At 42.0% G+C, this 22,440-nt stretch overlaps 1 protein-coding gene across 1 annotated transcript in view; it reads right to left on the reverse strand.

The window, feature by feature from the left end:
- The window catches only part of calb1.S (calbindin 1 S homeolog), a 46,788-nt gene that overhangs the window by 13,713 nt on the left and 10,635 nt on the right, over positions 1-22,440 (reverse strand). Inside the window, 3 exon segments of the mRNA NM_001094348.1 lie at positions 11,312-11,389; positions 13,534-13,590; positions 16,282-16,362. Of these exon segments, the coding sequence (NP_001087817.1) occupies positions 11,312-11,389; positions 13,534-13,590; positions 16,282-16,362 (216 nt within the window).

Here is a 22,440-nt window from a genome sequence, read left to right on the forward strand (position 1 = left end):
CAATAAATAATAACAAAAGTGTCGTATTTATAAAATTTGCATGTGCAATAGGTGCCTCTGAAGTACTGACTTCTCTAAAGGGCAAGTAAAGAACTCACTTCACTTAGCCTGTTAGTCGTATAGTATAGGGCTGCTATGCTACTTGAGTTAGACTAGTCCTTTCTTGTGAGCCCCGGATAGCAGCAGCAGGCTTGGAGGAGGGGCGGCCATGACGCTGCGCAACTGGAAGGGAAGGTTTGGTCACAGCTGAGCAACAGCTATCTAATTGGTGGTGGCTCCGGAGTGGGCGGAGCCAAGTGACGCCATTTCGGATGAGTCTGAAGAGAGTGCAGCCATTTTAAAGAAGACAGCGGAGGGAGCAGTTGAGTTGTCGGCATGGCAGATCTTGAGGCGTTGATCGAGAAACTGAGGGCTGAGGCACAGAAGAGGGGCGGTGAGTGGCTGCGGAGGCTCATACCTGAGGGGGAACCCGAAGCAGCACAGGCAGTTCCCAGGAGGTCGAGGAGAGCCCAGGCCCCAACCAGGAGAAGTCCGTCGCCGGTGGGAAGGAAGAGGGGTGCAGCAGCCACGAGTCCGAGCGCTGGTAATTCTAGTGGGCACAGTTCCATGGAGGTGGACCGGAGCAGCGGCGGTGAAGGCAGACGGCGTCGCTCAGCATCCCCGCAGCCCAGCACTTCGGCGGCATCGACACAGAGCAGGGCGGGAAGGAGCCGGCGCGAGTTCGCATTGAGGAGCGGAGTTCAGTCAGATGGCGGCAGCACAGCAAGCCAGTCGGGCGCGGCACTTCGGCAGCAGGGGGATGAAGCAGGCGGCCTAAGCAGAGGGCAGCGACAGGCCCAGGCAAGTGCAAGGGATTTTATGGCAGGGCCCAGCGCCATGGGGGGAATTACAGCGGGCCCAAACAGGGGGGGCAGCGCTCCAGGGGCAATGGGGAATATGCGCCCAAGGGAAAGCGACATATGGCAGGGCACGGCTGACCAAGCGTTTGGGCCAGGTACCCCTGTAGGGGGTAACACTGGGGGGGAGGGCAAGAGGGGATCCTCCTGAGAGGGGTATGGTCGGCAACAGGCTGGTGACGGGCCCACAGCAGGGGCAAGTCATGACGAGCGGGTCGGCAGTGGGCGGGGAAATGGCTGCTGATCAAAGCGGCATGGCGCTCCCTCCACTTTTATCGTTGCAGGTCCCCGAGAGCAGTGGATGCCAATCAGGAGCCGGTCCAGTCCAGGACAGCGGGATGTCCAGAAGTCAAGGGCCAGGTACTGACCACATAGTTCAATGTAATATTCCTTTAAACATGCAAATAGGGCAACCAGCTACGGGTGGGGTGAATCAGCAGAGGGATCAGTCAACAGAATCATTTATGGAGGCATTGAGGCTATTATTCTCACAGTGGCAAAAAGGTCAAGGGAGTCAGTTCTCATGTAGGACAGAGGCTAATACACCGGGGGATGCGGGGGTAGCTTCCACAGCTGTTCCACTGGCTGCTGCAAATAGAGAGGTAGGTAATGCCCCAGGGGTGGGGAATGGGGGTTCAACGGCGGGTTCCGTATCGGCAACACAGGGGGAATCCAATAGTGGGGATAATACGAAAGACAAAAAACTGCCTTTGTCTGATTCGGCAAAGAGCAACACTTATGTTTGTTTCGAAGGCCCCTTAGGAGCTCACTTAAAACCTGAGGTAAGGGAGAAGATATGGAAGCGGGAGTATGTAGACATATTTACATTGCTGCCGCTGGAGCGTTTTGGGATAGATAGATACGAGAAAGGGAAGGAGCATAGAAAGGAGGAGGATGAGGAGAGGCGCAGGTTTCGCTTGATTCCCAGAACTTTTGGTAATTGGTTACAGGCTTTTTCCATACTGGCGAGTGTGGTGGGGGAAAGACATTCGGAGCTATGCTCCGCATTATTCTGTTATTTGGACGGAATATGGGAAGCACACAGGGTTTATGGGGGACTTGCATGGCTGCGTTACGACGAGCAATTTCGTCAGCGTATGGCTGTTCGGACGGATCTGAATTGGGACCACAGGGATATTGGGCTTTGGATGCGGCTGATGAATACTAAGGGCTATCAGGGGTATGGGGGGTCTAGCACTACCACAAACCAGCCCTTTCAGGGAGGTGCCGGCGGACCCAGTGTGGGTTCAGCCGGGGGACACAAAAAGGGAGTGTGCTGGCTGTTTAACGACAGCCAGTGTAAGTGGGGTTCATCATGTCGATTTCGGCATGAATGTTCGTGGTGCGCCGGGACCCACCCGGGCAGTAGGTGTTTCAAAAAACCAAAAGGGGCTGCACCTAGAACAAGGGAAGGTTTTGGAAAAGGGAGTGACGCCAGTGATTCTCGAAGTGATGGTCCCATGGCTAAATAGATATCCCAAGAAGGATAAGGCTCAATTGTTGAGGGAAGGATTTCAATTCGGATCCCAGGGAGAGAGGGGAGGACAAGGGGGGTTTTGCATAGGAACTTGCGATCAGCGGTTGCTGACCCAAAATTGGTTAAAGAAAAATTACACAAGGAAGTGGGGTTGGGTAGGATGGCTGGCCCGTTTTCTGAGCCACCCCTACCAGGTTTGAGAGTTTCTCCACTGGGACTGGTGCCTAAGAAAGAGCCGGGAAAGTTCAGGTTGATCCACCATTTATCCCACCCCAAAGGGGATTCCGTGAATGACGAGATTGATAGGGAGCTGGTCAGGGTATGTTACACATCATTTGATGAGGCAGTAAGATTGGTTTGGGAAGCGGGAAGAGGTGCCTTGATGGCGAAGGCTGATGTTGAGTCTGCCTTTAGACTGTTGCCGGTGCATCAAGAGTCACTTCATTTATTGGGATGTTTCTTTGGTGGGGGATATTACGTGGATAGGAGCTTACCGATGGGTTGTTCCATATCATGCTCTTATTTTGAGGCCTTCAGTACTTTTCTGGAATGGGTGGTGCGGCAGAAGGCGGGAGTGAATATAATCATACATTATTTGGATGATTTCTTTTGCGTGGGCCCCAGCAATTCTGCTCTTTGCGGAATACTTTTGCAGACGTTGTGCATCGGGTTCACGGCCAGTCTTGGGGCTTTTGAGGCATTTGGTTTTACGCTGTCTGCAATTAAATATCGTGTTCAGAGCTAAACATGTCCCTGGTTGTGTCAATAACATTGCTGATGCACTCTCTCGTTTTCAGTGGGACAAGTTTCGCAAGCTGGTGCCAGGAGCGGACATCCAAGGGACACTTTGCCCGGATCTGGTCTGGAAACTCGTGTAAGAGGTATGCTGGACTGGGTGGAACGGTCAGTGGTCCCGTCTACATGGGCGAGATATAAAAAATATTGGGAGGAATGGTTCAGTCTGGATGTAGAATTTGGGATAGCGGGGGACGATTCTGAGAGAATTGGGCGGCTAGTGTGGGTATTAGCTAATGCCTTTGAGGGAAGGACCTCGGGGGCGGGGGTTGACAAAAAAATGGCAGCACTAGCATTTTTGTTTAAGTTAATGGGTTGGAGGGACGTCACTAAAGAGTTCATAGTGTGCCAAGCCATAAAGGGTTACAAAAGGGGGAAAGGCACGGTGGACCAGAGACGCCCTATAACTCTCCATATTTTAGAGGGATTGTTGGGGGTTTTGCCTCAAGTGGTCAGGTCTTCCTTCGAGTCGGTTTTGTTTCGGGTGGCTTTTTCGTGGGCATTTTTTGGGGCGTTCAGAATAGGGGAGCTGGTTAGTTCAAATACAGCGGCAGACGGAGGGGGTGAGACTTGGGGACGTGTGGACACACACCCATGGGTTAACAATTCTAGTTCGGGATTCGAAAACAGACAAGTCCGGGGGGAAGGGTTTGAAAGTGCAGCTGTTTGAAGCACAGGGTTGTAATACCTGCCCGATACGGTGTTACAGGGAATATATAGCAGTGAGACCACAAAAAATGGGGTCATTTTTGATACACAATGACGGGTCGTGTTTATCCCGTTTTCAATTTGTGGCGGTGTTTAAGAAGGCTATGACAGTCTTGGGCTTGGCGGTAAAAGATTATGGGAGCCATTCATTTAGAATTGGAGCGGCAACCGAGGCGGCCCGATGGGGGCTAGGAGAGGAGATGATACGTAGAATAGGGAGATGGGAATCGAACAGGTTCAAGTCTTACGTTAGGCCTGGGAGAATCGAAATTTAGATGAATCAATAGAGAAAAAGGGGGGGCTAAGTCATTAATGTTTCCTTTGTTTTCAGGTAACGTTCGCTGTATAATTTGGATGGTAGGACATTCATTCATTTCGCGAGCGCAGGAGCGGTCAAAGGTGTGACCCAATGGGCAACAATTAGGCTTCCTGGAGGAGCAGGCAACGGTGAGGTGGCTGGGGGTTGGGGGACTTTGCTGGGAGGAGGTAGTCCCGATGATAATACAGGAAGCAAAACGAGTAGGGCCGCCCAATATAATATTAGTGCATTCCGGGGGCAACGACTTGGCAAGATGCCCCATGAAACAGCTCACAAAGAATATTAAGAGAGATTTTGTCAGGCTGTGGACAATATTTCCGGGGGTTTGTTTGTTATGGTCAGAGATTTTGCCGAGGAAAAAGTGGCGGGGGGCACGGTCACATGGGGCGGTTGATAATGTGCGAATAAAAATAAACAAGGCTGTCTCTAAGTTTGTCCAGGGACAGGGAGGAGTAGCGATTAGGCACAGGGAATTCGACAACCCTGGTGAATTCTGTAGTGTAGACGGAGTTCACTTGAATGAACTGGGCATGGATCTATTTAATTTTAACCTGCGCGATTCCCTGGGGTTTGCTTGGAGGGTGTGGAGGGGCATGCAGCATTGAAGGCATACAACACTGCATGCGGTGGCGGGGCCCCTTGTCAGTCTGCCAGGGGGGGTGAGAGCGGGTGCCACCAGGAGTTAGAGTTTTTTGGATAATGGTTTAACCCCTAAAGGTGGGTGGCCAGAGCTGGTGGAGTGGTGGCAACCTATTACAGGAGACAAATTGGGGATTTTGGGGGAGTTAGCGATCAAGAGCATTTGAAGTCAAAGAGTTAATGGGCGGCTGCTTTTTCTCTGAGCCAATGGGTTGCAGCTAGAGGACGTCAAGGGCCAGTGTGCTGAAGGGCAGGCTGACTGGGGGGCTCTATTTCCACTATATAGGAAGTTGTTAAAGGAGTTATGTAACGTTATTAAATGTTACATGGTCATGCTTACATATGGAGTTAGTTATATATGTATATGCGGAGATTGTTGGTTATGAACATGGTTATAGAATTAATTGTAATCAATAAAGCTGTGGCCAGTATTATTCCAAAAGTTTCTGTGTCGAGTGTTTTTTATTGTAGTCAACAGGAGGGTAAGGTAGGTGATGCAAGGGTCATGTGAGCCCCGGATAGCAGCAGCAGGCTTGGAGGAGGGGCGGCCATGACGCTGCGCAACTGGAAGGGAAGGTTTGGTCACAGCTGAGCAACAGCTATCTAATTGGTGGTGGCTCCGGAGTGGGCGGAGCCAAGTGACGCCATTTCGGAGGAGTCTGAAGAGAGTGCAGCCATTTTAAAGAAGACAGCGGAGGGAGCAGTTCCCACCCACCCGCCCTACGAATGGCTAATTGGAGGACGGACAATTTGCTAGTTGTCACTTCGGTGGCCAAAGTAGTGAGTTGTCAGGTTTCGGTGTTGGAACAGTCAATGGGTATGGACTTACGGGAGCTATCGTCACAGCTGGGGGGGGGGGCGGGGCCCCTTGTCAGTCTGCCAGGGGGGGTGAGAGCGGGTGCCACCAGGAGTTAGAGTTTTTTGGATAATGGTTTAACCCCTAAAGGTGGGTGGCCAGAGCTGGTGGAGTGGTGGCAACCTATTACAGGAGACAAATTGGGGATTTTGGGGGAGTTAGCGATCAAGAGCATTTGAAGTCAAAGAGTTAATGGGAGGCTGCTTTTTCTCTGAGCCAATGGGTTGCGGCTAGAGGACGTCAAGGGCCAGTGTGCTGAAGGGCAGGCTGACTGGGGGGCTCTATTTCCACTATATAGGAAGTTGTTAAAGGAGTTATGTAACGTTATTAAATGTTACATGGTCATGCTTACATATGGAGTTAGTTATATATGTATATGCGGAGATTGTTGGTTATGAACATGGTTGTAGAATTAATTGTAATCAATAAAGCTGTGGCCAGTATTATTCCAAAAGTTTCTGTGTCGAGTGTTTTTTATTGTAGTCAACAGGAGGGTAAGGTAGGTGATGCAAGGGTCAAGGTTTTTCCAGCAGTAGGAGCCTGTACTGGGGCACAGTACGTTTATTTTGTTGGGCAAACTGAAAAACTCTTACAAACACCCTCTGCCCTGGCTAGAACACTGTGCATGAGCTATAGGTAATACCAATATGGAGGAGAAGGTTTGGAGAGGGTGACCAAGAGACTAAAGCTGACCATACAAGCAGATATTAGCACAATTTTGGGACCAGATGTTTGATATCACATCATAATGTTGTTGAGAGCATATTGGAATCCAAATATTTGCATCAGTTTGGACCAGTTTTCAATTTTAATGCTTATTCTTTTATTCTGTGGGTCACTTGAGCATAGTTGTTCCTTGGTTCTTATTTTTTTATCACACATTCAGGGTCCCATTGCTACAAGCTACATTATTTTCTTTGCCCTGCTCAAGGTTTAGTCCTTGGCCAGCTCCCATTCCTTAACTCCTTCTTTTCTTCTGGGAATTTACTTTACATCACTTGGATTTCAATTCCACCTATATAATGAGTATATCCAAATCTTCCCCATTACCGTTATGCACCAGATGCCACCAAGACGGTTATGAAAATTTGTAGCATGCCAGGTCTTAACAACTGAAAACCCCTTTCACCAGTTGTTGACTTCTTCTCCAGTCCCTTGGCTGGATCAATGATAATAATAACCTTCAGCACCCTCCCCACCCCAGGTCTGATGTTCCATAAATCCCTGTCCTGATCTTCCATAAATCCTTCATTCCACTCATGATCTTCACCCTTAAAATCACAATGTGTCCATCCTAAGAGATTCGCTTTCATTTCTGTATAAAAAAGGCAGTGTCCACCTTGTGAAACCTGTCTCATTTCTGTAAAAATAAACCCATGTCCGAGGCACTGGGCATCGCTTAGATATTAAACAAAGAAGTGTTTTGTTCTAAGTGGTACAGCTCCTGTGAAGGCACATACCTTGATTGATCCTCCTGTGAGCCTTATTTTTTTTCATTTCAAATTACATGTATTTCTACTCATTATGAATTAGGGCACTTAATAATAGCAGAGTGCTTTCCAGAACAGGATAACAGCTGATAATGACTTAGCCTTCTGAGCATACTGAATAAATATAAAAGACATCTCTCGCAGCACCTATTAACTATTCACGCTGCCTAGCATTCTCCTTACAGTTCTAGGAATGGGGCCCTATCATTAAAATCATCTGTGTGTGATAAATAATTTTTTTTTTAGAGGATGAAGTTCACTTTATGAACAGATGAAATGAAGGTGTCAGCTCACATTTGTAATGTATCATCCCTGTACCACCAGGTTTTTAGTCCTCCGCCCTTACAGTCATATGTAAAGATGAGATGGGCATGGGAAAGGTTTCACTAATGAGGACATCTATCAGCTGGTATCAGTATGAGTCACAAAGTTTTTTAGGTTTTAGAAATGTCATGTCTTTGCTAAAGAGGAGCCTGAATACGTAATCACTCTACTTCTTTAATTAAATCTGTATAGAGCTCAAAGACATTTAAATTTGTACCATATACAGTAGTATCAATTTTCTAATTCACCTTTAGCCACAGAGAGCTTTCTTGTGCCCATGCACAACACTTAGGGGCCGATTCACTAACTTCGAGTGAAGGATTCGAAGTAAAAAAACTTCGAATTTCGAAGTTTTTTTTGGGCTACTTCGACCATCGAATGGGCTACTTCGACTACGACTTCGAATCGAAGGATTCGAAGTAAAAATCGTTCGACTATTCGACCATTCGATAGTCGAAGTACTGTCTCTTTAAAAAAAAACTTCGACCCCCTAGTTCGCCATCTAAAAGCTACCGAAGTCAATGTTAGCCTATGGGGAAGGTCCCCATAGGCTTGCCTAACTTTTTTTGATTGAAGGATATTCCTTCGATCGTTGGATTTAAATCCTTCGAATCATTCGATTCAAAGGATTTTATCGTTCGATCGAAGGAATAATCCTTCGATCGTTCGATCGTACTATCTGCGCTAAATCCTTCGACTTCGATATTCAAAGTCGAAGGATTTCAATTCCCAGTCGAATATCGAGGGTTAATTAACCCTCAATATTCGACCCTTAGTGAATCAGCCCCTTAGGGCTTGGACTCTCAGTCCTGCCAAAAAGTGCTTGGATTCTCCTGGACTGCTAATTTATTCTTGAAATCAGCCAGGGCTCATTTCTATGTAGGCACTCATGGGTCCATGCTTAGGCCAGCAGCTTTAAAGGGGCGGATCACCTTTAATTTAACTTTTATGTTATAAAATAGCTTATGCTAAGCAATGTTTCAACTGATCTTAATTTTTATAGTTTTGAATTATTTGCATTCATCTTTCAGATGGGGGGTCACTAAAAAGCAAGTAAGGCTATAAATGTATTTTTATTGTTACTTTTTATTACTGATCCTTCTATTCAGGCCCTCTTCTATTCATATTCCAGTCTCTTATTCAATTCAATGAATGATTGCTAGGGTCATTTGTAAAGTAAACGCTTAAATAAAAATCCCCCCCCCCCTGCTTGCTGGTGGACACTTGCAGTTAAATCCAGCAGTGGAGTTGAGGGAGGGTAGCTCTTCCAATGGTGCAATCTAATCTGGTGCTTATGAATCTACTACCTCCCTTATTTTCAGTAAGCAACTGGTTGACAATCCGGAGTACTTGGGCTTTTAGTTAATTGTCAATTAACTCCACTGGAGTGGGCAAGAGCAATATCAAGCCAACGTCAACCAAAAAAAATCCAAAATCTGCCCATTCTGCCACAGGCACAAGATTCTGTTTACAATGATGTTGACATTTCTAAGCTTGATTAGAACCCATGGTACAACAGGAATTTCTGCCATCTCAGTGCTCTCAAGAAAAACCAAATAACCTTCCTTGCCTGACATTTCTTCCCATTCTATTCATTAAAAAACAGGGTGACTACAGCAAGCACTGATGATGTTAGATGGAGATTGCTTAGGAATGCTTGCTTTGGAATTTCCAAACATCTGGCATAAGTAATTGTTCCTATATTATTTTGTCTAGGAACCAATGACAGGTGGGGAATAGCATATTGACCGCAAAGGTTCACCGTGAGAGAAAGGTGGTCTTCAAAACTCTAATGTGGCTCTAATTATACATCCTCAGAGACAGTTTTTAAAAAGACATGTTTTGTAGAAATGATTCTGGCCCTTTAATTAAAGGTTAAATAGGATGAATGCCTTAAGGAGCAATTCAGCTGATCGGATACAAGGGAGTTACTGGAAGCATAAGAAATTTGCCATTAAAGTAAAAAGGTGTTAATTAAAGTCAGACTAGTTAATTCCAAGCGCCAGTACCAGAGGCCTTATGGAGCACATCAGTCATCCAGCTGAAACCTAACTCCCGAGATCATTCCCAGACTGCACCTCTCAGACACACATAATTATCATTTAAACTAAAGTGCCGCTGATGTCTCGTTATCCTCACTCTTTTATATAACGTCAGCAAGTAACACTGCATCATTATAACAAACATGGGTTGCAAAATGAAACCCCTTCTCCCAACAGGTTCCAGACTAAATGTATTACACTATATAACTAAGTTTCTGATGAAACCATGGTTCGTGCAGAGCTCTGGGAGTTAATGAACACACACAGTTCTGTTAAATCTATTAAAAGGAATTCAGCACCTGAGCCAATGTGTCATCTGTCGCCATTTGCTGGTTGGAAATAACTTATTAAATTCAAATGCAACTAAACCTATAGAACTAAAATGGACTTTTAATAAAGCCTCTGTGTGTATACCATGCCTGAACCCTACTTTAAAGGAAAAGGAAAGGAATGTTATACCTGGGGGTGCCAAAAGTTAGACACCCCCCAAGTGATTGTATTTACTTACCTGACAACCCGAGCAGGAGGTCCTATCAGCAGAAAACTGCACCGGTTCAGGAGGTTATTCCAGCGAGCACCACGGAGCAATCCTCTTCCGGTTTCTTCTTTTTCTCGTTGCTGCGCATGTGCAGTAGAGTGAAAAGCTGAACTTTAGCAAAAATCTGGCTATTTCATTCTACTGCGCATGCGTTTGCCCCGGGAAATTTGAAGAAAGAAGAAGCAAGAAGATGATCGATCAATGAAATAACCCGGGGCAGTGCAGTTTTCTGCTGATAGGAGCACCGGTCCGGGGTGTCAGGTAATTAAATACAATCACCTGGGGGTGCCTAACTTTTGGCACCCCCTTCTCCTTTAATTTAATCTTAGGATGCCATATTCAAAGCTTCATGGCTGTTTTCTATATGTGTTAACACAGATTATGACCAATATTTAAACCTCTATGCCATTTCTGTTAGCACTGGGGTCCAATTTCTAAAACCCATGAATGGCCCTGATACAGAGCTCACATATAAACTGGTGGGCATTAGAGCCGTTCTCTTACTAAATGCTCGCTTTACCACCAATTTATGCTAAATGATTCTTTCAGCTCCATGAGTCGCAGACTCGCAGCATTAAGGGTCAGAACTGACTGTAAAGAGACCTGGGATATAACAAGTTTCTAGAGTAACCCAAGCAGGGCTGTATTTAGGTTCAATGCTGCCCTAGGCATCAGATCTAAACACGCCTCTACCTCGTGCACGCTGACGTCACACTACGTATTCAGTGGAAGTGACATCAGAGTGCCATGCTTGTGACGTCACTTCCGCATTCTTCCTTGGCCCCCCTACCCCTCAGCTCCGTCACCAGATTTCCTTTGGAAATCCATTGCGGAGGGTGTGGAAAAAACAAAACAAAAGAAAACTGAAAAAAATAGGCACCCCGTGCCACCCTAGGCACAGGCCCTCGGGGGCCTATATATAAATACGGCCCTGAACCCAAGGCAGATATATATCGGATCACTTTACAACAACCCAGTAAATGGCTGTAATAATTATTTCCCTTAAATAGTATAAAGAGCCTTCTGTCCATAAGTCTGTTTTGGTGCAAATTAGTGACAATACAGACAGACTCTAAGGATCTGTGAAAGCCATTCCATTAAGGCTCTCTCTTCCACTCACTTTAAACCTATATCACTCTAAAATCATATACACCCAAAATACTGTGCACTATAACATTCACAGCTAAACAAGGTACAAAACCAGCGCAAAAGAATGGGAATTCTTACCATGGTATGTGTGTATTCTTCTAATTTTGACTCTTCACAGGGTTTGTTGGCTTTCTTTAGCAAGTCTTTAAGGAAGTTCTATGGAAATATTATTATTGTATTAAATTTTATATATATATATATATATATATATATATATATATATAACATGCTATTTATAAAGTGCCAACATATTCTGCAGTGCTGTACAATAAATGGGAGTATACACTGAAAATACACACTACTTACAAAAAAAATAAAAATAACGGATACAAATAGTAAAGAGGCCTTATAGAGTTAGAGTTAGATAGAGTTAAAGGAATAGTAACACCAAAAAATTAAAGTCTTTTAAAGTAATGCAAATACAATGTAGTGTTGTGCTACACTGTTAAACGTTGTGTGTTTGTTTTAGAAACTCTACAATAGTTTATATAAACAAGCTGCTTTGTAGCCATGGGGGCAGCCATTCAAAGCTGAAAAAGGAGAAAAGGCACAGGATACACAGCAGATAACAGATAAGCTCTGTAGTATACAATGGGATTCTTCAGAACTTATCTATTGTCTACTGTGTATCCTGTGCTTGGATAGCTGCCTCCATGGCTACATAGAATCTTGATTATGTAAATATAAAATAGATATATAGTAGTGTTTCTGAAGCAAACAAACCAATTTTACAAGTGCAGGGAAACCGTACGTTATATTGTCATTCCTTTAAGACACTTTCAGTTTTTGGTGTTCCTGTTCCTTTGAAGCAATGGAACATATTAGAAAGCTGTATAGCAGTGACAAATGCAGGTATAATTTATAAGTGAATACTTTGTCATAAGCCCGAGGTTTCCTCGTGGGGCAACTTCGGGCTACTTTGGAATACGAAGCGCCGCGTGTGCCTTGTCGCAGGCAACTTTTCATTATAGCTGGCGCAAGACAGAGGCAAGGTGTTCAGGGACATTGGTTCAGGCCTGGACTGGGAGTCAAAATAGGCCCTGCCATTCCAATTACACAGAGGCCCAAACAGCCCCCTACCAGCCCACTATATGGTATCTTTCTATTGAACCACACAGCAGCCCCTCTGGCATTTGCCAGAACCCCCAGTCCGGGCCTGCATTGGTTGCCGCAAAGAGGAGACTATTAATCTCCAGGCGACTAAATCTCCCCAAATCGCTCCAGTGTGCAGTGTGCCGAATTAAACATTCAAATTTTTTAATTTTTTTATGGTCAAAACTGTAAAATTCAACTAGGGAAATTATCCAAACTTGATTTGAGTTAATTCAAAAAAAATTTATTTGATTTTTGAGATTTATCATACTCTGGCCCTTCTAATTTGACTATTCGCCACCTAAAACCTGCCGAATTCCTGTGAACGTCAATGGGAGAGGTGCAGTGACCAATTTGGAGTTGTTTGCAGCCTTCCTGACATTCAAGTTTTTTTTCAGAGAAAAAACTCAAATCGAGTTTGGTCAAATTTGATTCCAGTTTCCGTGTTGGTAAAATTCGAGTTTAAGATATTCTATTTTTTTCTTAAATAACCCCCCAGTCGAATTTTGGGGCAGCTGGGAAATTGACAAAATGTCTAGCCCCATGTCAGATTTCAAAATTGAATATAAAAAAATCAGTTTGCTCTTTTGAGAAATGGATTCAGTGCAGAATTCTGCTGGAGCAGCACTATTAACTGATTCATTTTGAAAAAATTTTTTTTTCCCATGACAGTATCCCTTTATAGATCGAAAGGTTTTTGAAACGGCAACTAAACTCTATTTCTCTAAAATCATCAATGCCAGTAAAGTTATATATAAAAAATCCGAACAGGCGTTTAAAAACGAACGTTCAGATTTCCAAAAACCTCTAAAACCACAAATGAAGGCAGATCTTTGCAAGAAAAGAAGTGCAACCTCCATTGACTTATAACAGCTTTTACTTGGCGTACTTTTGTATTTGTGGATATTTTTGTTAATTGTACACTTGATGAATAACAAAAAAAATCAAGAATTAAGGAACTATTAGAAAAATACTCTTGTTTGTGCTAAAAAGCTGGAATCAGAGAAACAATAGTTCCCTGAAGATTCTTAAATCGGCCCCTTTGTGTCTCTGCACAATTCCAAATATTTGGCATGCAAAATCTGCTCACACAATATTCTATAAATCAACTGTACTCCAGGAGGGGCCATATTATATTTTACTGTAGCATGCAGATTTGCCAAAGGAAGATTTGTGTTGTATGCATGTGTGTGTTTGCTGTTTCTTACCTTAAGTTCATCCGTTTCTATAAAGCCACTGTGATCAGTATCATATCTTCTCCATGACTGTGAACAGGAAGCAGAAAAGGTGAAAAATGTTGAATCGGAAGGAAATGTTGTTGCATCAGAATTACTGTACACATTGGTTATGAAGGTCAATGAACAGGGAGCATTCCCTTCTGTGTTCTAAAGCATTTTGGAGGTTTGGATCCCAATTCAATGCGAAAAGTTATGCCTTTGTGCGAACAAATTTTGCTTTGCATGAATTTAATATTGGTATGGGACCTGTTATCCAGAATGCTCGGGACCGTGGGCTTTTCGGATAACAGATCTTTCCGTAATTTGGATCTTCATGCCTTAAGTCTACTAGAAAATCATGTAAACATTAAATAAACCCAACGGGCTGGTTTTGCTTCCAATAAGGATTAATTATATCTTAGTTGGGATCAAGTACAAGCTACTGTTTTATTGTTACAGAAAAAAAGGAAATAATTTAAAAAAAATTGGATTATTTGGATATAATGGAGTCTATATGGGAGACGGCCTTTCCATAATTTGGAACTTTCTGGATAATAGTTTTCCAGATAACGGATCCCATACCTGTATAGCTTTTGTGAACCCGGTAACTGTTTAGCGACCACTTCCGACAGTGGAAGACCGTTTGCGAATTTTATAGTTTGCGCCAATGCGCAGTGAAATGTAATAAAACTTCTTACTGAAAAAGTCGTTGTGTTTGCTCCAAAAGATTACGACGCCTTCAAGCACTTCTTAAGAGTGCGCAGTTAAAATTCGCAATGTAATAACAGTTTAAGGAACAACATTACATTGCGAGATGTGGATTTTTATTCTTATTGGTGCGAATTGTTTTGCTCTTTGCGACTTTTATTACATTCCCATGTCGTGTGCTACCACTGCTGTAATAAACTCACGTTGCAGTTTAAATCACTGCCTTCATGTTGTTTGATGATTATGATATGATCATTGGTGGGACACAGACACCACAATCAACAGCTGGAACTTGGGAGTCAATGCTTTACTTTTTATACAAATTGAATTGCTAGATTTCAAAACCAACTGTACGGGCTAAAATAATTGTAGCACATTTCACATTTCTATACTCCGCTGCTTACATGTAACTCAAATATATTAAGGCATTTTATTGGCTTAAATAACAATATATTATTATAAAGAGAAAAACTGAATGGGAAAAGACGAATCACTAAGTCCCTTTTTCTAGCGGGATTCCTTGAGAAGGATAATTCTTTAAGCTGTTCTAAATGATTATGTAATGCGTAAATGTGCTGGACCAGGTTCTTGAGGGCATATATACCACCTGCCAGTTACCCTTAAAGGAACAGTTACACCAAAAAATGAAAGTGTTTTAAAGGAATGAAAATATAATGCACTGTTCCACGCTGGCAAATCGAGTGTGTTTGCCTTAGAAATACAACTATAGTTTATATAAACAAGCTGCTGTGTAGCCATGGGGGCAGCCATTCAAGCACAGGATACACAGTAGATAACAGATAAGTTTCTATAAGCTTTTTTCTATAAGCTATAGTAGTTTTCCTGAAGCAAAAATGCCAGTTTTACTCAGTACCATGCAATGCATAGTTACATAGTTACATAGTTAAATTGGGTTGAAAAATGACAAAGTCCATCAAGTTCAACCCCTCCAAATGAAAACCCAGCATCCATACACACACCCCTCTCTACTTTTAATTAAATTCTATATTCCTATATCTATACTAACTATAGAGTTTAGTATCACAATAGCCTTTGATACTATGTCTGTCCAAAAAATCATCCAAGTAATTCTTATAGTCATTAACTGAATCAGCATCACAACATCACCCGGCAGTGCATTCCACAACCTCACTGTCCTGACTGTGAAGAACCCCCTACGTTGCTTCAAATGAAAGTTCTTTTCTTCTAGTCTAAAGGGGTGGCCTCTGGTACGGTGATCCACTTTATGGGTTAAAAGGTCCCCTGCTATTTGTCTATAATGTCCTCTAATGAACTTGTAAAGTGTAATCATGTCCCCTCGCAAGCGCCTTTTTTCCAGAGAAAACAACCCCAACCTTGACAGTCTCCCCTCATAATTTAAGTCTTCCGTCCCTCTAACCAATTTAGTTGCACTTAGTCTCTGCACTCTCTCCAGCTCATTTATATCCCTCTTAAGGACTGGAGTCCAAAACTGCACTGCATACTCCAGATGAGGCCTCACCAGGGACCTATAAAGAGGCATAATTATGTTTTCATCCCTTGATATACTATACTACATGATATTTTCATTACTTTAAAACACTTTCTTTTTTTGGTGTTACTGTTCATTTAAGCAAGGAGTGGAAATCTGATGTGTTTCGCTGGCTCTGATTGCAAAGCAGGAGCATGAGCATAAACACCGCAAGGTGGACTGGACACAGCTTGGATCGCCCTGAATGATAAAATGCTAATCATTTACTACCCTCAATAAAATGATTCTTGCACCAAATAAAAGCATCATTCTGTTGAAAAAGTGATGGCATTAAATACACTCTATTTCATTCATATTGTGTTCCATGAACATCACAGGGAACTATTTCTGGTCTATATGACTTAACTTGATGTGTAAGGACCCTGCCTAACTTCTATCACTTGCGCAGTCCTGAGCTTCAGTAGGAATTATTACTTTGATCCAGACAAAAAAGATCCCGGCTTATCCTTCACTTAAAATATAACGATAGCATTTTCAAAGAGATTGATTTGATGAAATACCTGCATGAACTCCTCGCTTGACTTCAGCTGCTGCCTAAAGAACAACAAGAAGTTCTCTTCGGTGGGTAAGATCTGAGCCAGCTGAAAAAGATCACAAATAATAGCAATGAAATTCATGCAGAACCAGAGGGCCTCGCTCCGCTGGACTCTTTCCAAAAGCACAAGTTCCTTTGAGCTTTGTTTGTGGGTGAGATCTTTCCGCACTTGTTCCTTTTCAACACTGTCAGTTGTGAAGAGCCTTTGTGACTAATAAGAGTGAAAGGAAACTTTCAAGTTCTGGGCAATAAATTCAACTAAGGAATAAATGCCTGCTCTCAATTTGAATGTATAGCCAATCCTCATATAAATACATACAGAAAAGGTGAAAAAAGGAGAATGTTACCGTTGCTTCTTTTGAGAAAAATAATAACAGTTAAGACAATTGCCTGTAAGTGCCGGGTTATGAACCTAGAGCTCTGTCCATGGTACTGTAACATAACTAGGGTAATGCGCTTAAAGTAGTAGATTCAGCTTTAGGAATTGATTTGAGTCTGGTAGTTCACCTTTAAGTTAACTTTTTGTATGTTATAGAATGACCTATTCCTACCTACTTTGCAATTAGTCTTTATCATTGTTTATATAGAGTTTCAGTTATTTGCCTTTCTCTTCTATATCTTTCCAGCTTTTAAATAGGGGGTTACTGACCCTGGCAACCTAAAACCTTTTGCACTGTGAGCTTACAGTTTTATTATTATTGTTACTATAGTATCCCTATCTTTTGATTTATTCTGTCTCCTGTTTATATTTCAGTCTCTCGTTCAATACACTGCCTGGTTGCTAAGGTAAACAAGACCCTAGCAGCCAAACAGCTGCTGAAATTCCAAAAAAGAGAACTGCTGAAAGAAAATCTAAATAACTGAAAAACTATACAAAATAAAATCCCTATTGCAAAACATCTCAGAATATCAATGTTTATGTCATACTAAAGTTAATTTTAAAGGCGAACAACTACTTTAATTGGGTTGGTGGCATTAATAAAGCCTTGTTTTATATTTGGCTGTGCTTTACTGGAGTATATTGGAAATGCCTCAGTTAAAGGAAAACTATACCCCCAAAATGAATACTTAAGCAACAGATAGTTTATATCAAATTGAATGACATATTAAAGAATCTTACCAAACTGGAATATATATTTACATAAATATTGCCCTTTTACATCTCTTGCCTTGAACCACCATTTCGTGACTCTATCTGTGCTGCCTCAGAGATCACATGACCAGAAATACTACAACACTAACTGTAACAGGAAGAAGTGAGGAAGCAAAAGGCAGAACTCTGTCTGTTAATTGGCTCATGTGACCTTACATGTGGTTTGTATGTGGCACAGTGAATCTTACGATCTCAGGGGGCGGCCCTTATTTTTTTAAATGTCAATTTTCTATTTATGATTACCCAATGGCACATACTACTAAAAAAGTATATTATTATGATAATGGTTCATTTACATGAAGCAGGGTTTTACACATGAGCTGTTTTACTCAGTATCTTTTAATAGAGACCTACATTGTTTGGGGGGTAGTTTTCTTTTAAGGCAGGCAATAATCCATCCAACTTGCACACAAATGCTTAAACTCTCTGTATACAATAAGTTTGCCACACATTCATAAAGATACGCGTTAAACATAAATACTATGATTAAATTTCCTCTTTAAAAATGTCCCGATTCCTTTAACATGAAATCACTGGTCAATTTAGTTTAAAAAGCCGACTGCTGTCTATCTGTTTTATCAGGGGTGTTCTTTGAACATGACTGCTTGGCGGCTTGAGGAATGGTGTTAATATAACCACAGTAAACAGACGGGTTCGTTTATTTTTATAGTGACACAATAAAACTGAAGGTCAGTGGATCTCCTGGGAAAAGTGGATTAATAGCTCGAAGTAACAGCACTAATGTGTGCTTAATGTTGTAGTTTTCCCCTTATACACGCTACATGATTAGCCAGTAAGCATAAAGAATATGCAGAATATTATAATAAATTGGATTGGAGCCCAGCCCAGAGTTTCTGACCAGCATTAATCTGAGAGGTGGCGTAGGCAACAAAAGGAAATGATGTAGTTATTTAGATTATACAGGAATCTGCACCCTAGGAAAAAACCCCATACAAGGCTTCAGTGTACTTTCTGATTGAGAAATCAGACCTTTTCCAACTGGACTCCAATTGCCTTGCAGGTTATCCCTTGGGTACCTGCTAGGGATTCACCAGATACAGTATTAGGTTCTGAATGCACCACAATCACTTTTTGCAGGGTGATGATTGAGCGGAATCTTAAGGTTTTTAATTTGGTTTGGGTGAACAATTAAAGGGGCCGATTCACTAACTTCGAGTGAAGTATTCGAAGTAAAAAAACTTCGAATTTCGAAGGTTGTTTTGGGCTACTTCGACCATCGAATGGGCTACTTTGACCTTCGACTACGACTTCGAATCGAAGGATTCGTAGTAAAAATCGTTCGACTATTCGACCATTCGATAGTCGAAGTACTGTCTCTTTAAAAAAAACTTTGACCCCCTAGTTCGCCATCTAAAAGCTACTGAAGTCAATGTTAGCCTATGGGGAAGGTCCCCATAGGCTTGGCTAACTTTTTTTTGATCAAACGATATTCCTTCGATCGTTGGATTTAAATCCTTCGAATCGTTCGATTCGAAGGATTTAATCGTTCGATCGAAGGAATAATCCTTCAATCGTTCGATCGAACTATCTGCGCTAAATCCTTCGACTTCGATATTCGGAATTGAAGGATTTCAATTCCTAGTCGAATATCGAGGGTTAATTAACCCTCGATATTCGACCCTTAGTGAATCAGCCCCTTATAGTTACGTGACTCTAAAGCTGAAGGTGACATTTGTTGCTGACAAATGTGAGTTTTTAAATATAGCCCAGATTTGCAAATCAGGGTTTATATTCATTTCAGAATATTTTGTTTAGGACTCAGCAATGCAAATCAGCCACTGGTTTAGGCTTCAGAAATTTCACACTTTTCACCTGCACCATAAACTTTGGAAGATGTAATGCAATAAAAGAATTTATAATATGTATGGGACCCTGCAACAAAAGTGACTTCCATTAACCTCCATCCATCTCTCTTTGGTCTCTTCCTCTTTAGCTGTGTAAATACTCATTGACGACCAAAGCAGCATGACTATTACCAACACCAGCATACTCACTCAGCAGTGGGGCAATAACTACAAATGAGCAGGTATCGGCATCATTGCGCAGCATAGTGTAAGGCTTATTTTAATGTTTTCACTTTTAATGGAAAAGTGCGGCCAATTTGTCAAAACAGTTTGCTTCCACTCTATTTTCCTATACCGTGTGCAGTTATTGGGTAAAGGTCAGTTGGGGAAGACTTAGTAATCAGCATTCTTGTATTTACTGATGAAACGGGAAGCTGTATTAAGTTTTAGCTCTCATTAGACCATTGGAGAATATATCTTGATGACTTGAGACAAAAAGTAACAAAAGTATAATACTATGTGCACATGCAAGGGGTGCACAATGGCTGCCAATTAGGCTTCTGTTGGATGAAATAACAACTAATACTCTAATGTATGGAACCAAAATGATCATCTTTCTGATTTATATTAGGGTTGGTACTAGCCAGTATTCGAGGGGGAATGGTTTGGATCAGCCAATCGTTTTCCATACAAATACATCTTATAGGTTTGTGCTATCGTAACAACATCCCTGTCATTAAAGCTGAAAAGTAAAAAATATACAGAAAAATATGGCTATGTGAACTGCTGGCTCTATAAGTATCTGATACTATATTACATATCTAGCAGTCCATTTAATAACTCTGATATGGAATCACCATGGCTATGATCTCAATGAAAACATAACACTTTCCTCCTACAAATATTGACAACATAAAACAACTTGCACACTGTTACTTTTTTTTTTTTTATAAAACTTCACGTCAGCACTTAGCCCCTCCTCCATGCTCAAATTAGAAGGGTCCTCCCCAAAATTTTAAAAGACTGTCCACAGTATTTGCAAAAATACTGGAGAAGAAATGGAAAATGGAATAACTTTATTCTGCAATAATCATGCAGAAACCACAACATGATGCAGGAAACTCTTAGGGGTCAATTTATCAAAGAGTGAAGTTCCGCCACTAGAGTGAAATGCTGCAGCTCTCAATTAATTTCTATGGGATTTTGAAAGGCGTATTTATCAATGGGTGAAAGTGAAAGTTCACCCTTTGATAAATACGCCTTTAAAAATCCCACAGAAATGAATGGGGAGTGACGGAATTTCACTCTAGTAGGGATGTCGCGGACTGTTCTGCGGCGAACTTGTTCGCGCGAACATCGGCTGTTCGCGTCCGCCGCAAGTTCGCGAACGTCGCGCGACGTTCGCCAATAGGCGTTCGCGTCAAAATCGTTCGACCATTCGGTCGCTAAAATCGAACGATTTTCGTTCGATTCGAACGAAAATCGTTCGATCGAACGATTAAAATCCTTCGATCGTTCGAATCGAACGATTTTCGGATGTTCGAAGTTCGCGAACTGTTCGCGAACTGTTCGCATTTTTTGCCGGTGTTCGCGAACGGCGTTCGCGAACACATTATCGGCGGTTCGTTACATCCCTACACTCTAGTGGCGGAACTTCACTCTTTGATACATATACCCCTTAAAGAGAGGACACAATCTGGGATATAGTGAAGAACAGATAAAATGGGATATACTGTATGTTGCTAGAGGCAAAACACAAACAGAAGTTTAATACCAACCTGACACTCTCTCACAGTGAGAGACATTCAACAAAACTTGTAAGAGGGAGAGAAATGGGCAGAGAACAAAAATTGTGAGAGTCTTATTCCAATCACACCATAGAAAGCATCCATTAAATACATGTCCAGAGAAAGAGACGTGAGAATAATGTGCAGATAGAGAAATACTTATCAGGAGAGACAACACTCCAAGACCTGAATAAACCCATGGCAAAGAGTAAGGGCCAAACACCAAAGCAACCAACTAAACATACTGGAGAAAATTTGAAAGGCATTCAGATATATACCACTAGAGGGGCACCCAGGGGGCCCAGGAGGTGTTGGGGCCCCATGAGGCCTTAGTTATGAACAATTTCAACATATATTGGTAAAATGAGACAAACTCTGGACATTTTGAGGACCTAAAATTAATTTGACATGGGGCCCAGTAACATCTGGTTACACCACTTAATGCAAATGTATACCACACTTAATAAATATACTGTTGCAGCTGATGGTGGCTTTTTCCAAAGCCAATATGGCAGCCAAAACTGAGCACAATGCCATGAGTACAGAAAAATGGGAGATACACAAACAATTTTGTTTCACAATTTTCTTACATTATTTCTCATGTTTTTTTGCCATTTTTTTCTAGGCTGTGGTCCACTTTCCAAGCTTCATTCCTATCTTCCCATCCTAACTAAATGGAAATGGGCCAATTCCAAAGCGCACTTGTTTCAAGGCTTCCACAATTTCCTGGAGAATAAATCAGTTCATATCTCATAAATGCTAGCTGTGATTTATCATTGCAGTTTGCAGTTTGGTGGCTTGTCATCTGAACCGATGATTCCATATTTAATTGTAGCACTAAAATTTTATCTGGTCCATTAATTGTCCTCTGCATTCTTCTGTGCGCAGCAGCTTTATGGAGCGTATTTCATGTAGTTCTTCCTTTACTGCCCTCAGTGGCCAATCATTACTGGTCAGTATGGGCTGTTTAATAGCATCTTGGAAGTTCCTGGATGTTATATTTACCATGCCCTGGGGACTCAAAAGGAATCACCAAAGGCTTTTTTTTAAATATTCTTGTAGGTGAAACTGCCTGAAGTTTAGATTTAGTCTTATTGTTTTTAAATTCTTCTTGGCTGTTATGGATAGAATCCAATACATTTAATTTAACTATGAATATATTATAGATAAAAGTAATATACAGGTATGGGATCTTTTATCCAGAATGCTCAGGACCTGGGGTGTTCCAGATAACGGATCTTTCGGTAATTTAGATCTTGCTAGAAAATCACGTAAACATTGAAATAAACCCAAGAGGATGGGTTTGCTTCCAATAAGGATTAATTATATCTTAGTTTTGATCAAGTGAAACGTATGGCTTTATAATTACAAAAAAAAAA

This window comes from Xenopus laevis, chromosome 6S (genome assembly GCF_017654675.1).
Source record: "Xenopus laevis strain J_2021 chromosome 6S, Xenopus_laevis_v10.1, whole genome shotgun sequence".
NCBI lineage: Eukaryota > Metazoa > Chordata > Amphibia > Anura > Pipidae > Xenopus > Xenopus laevis.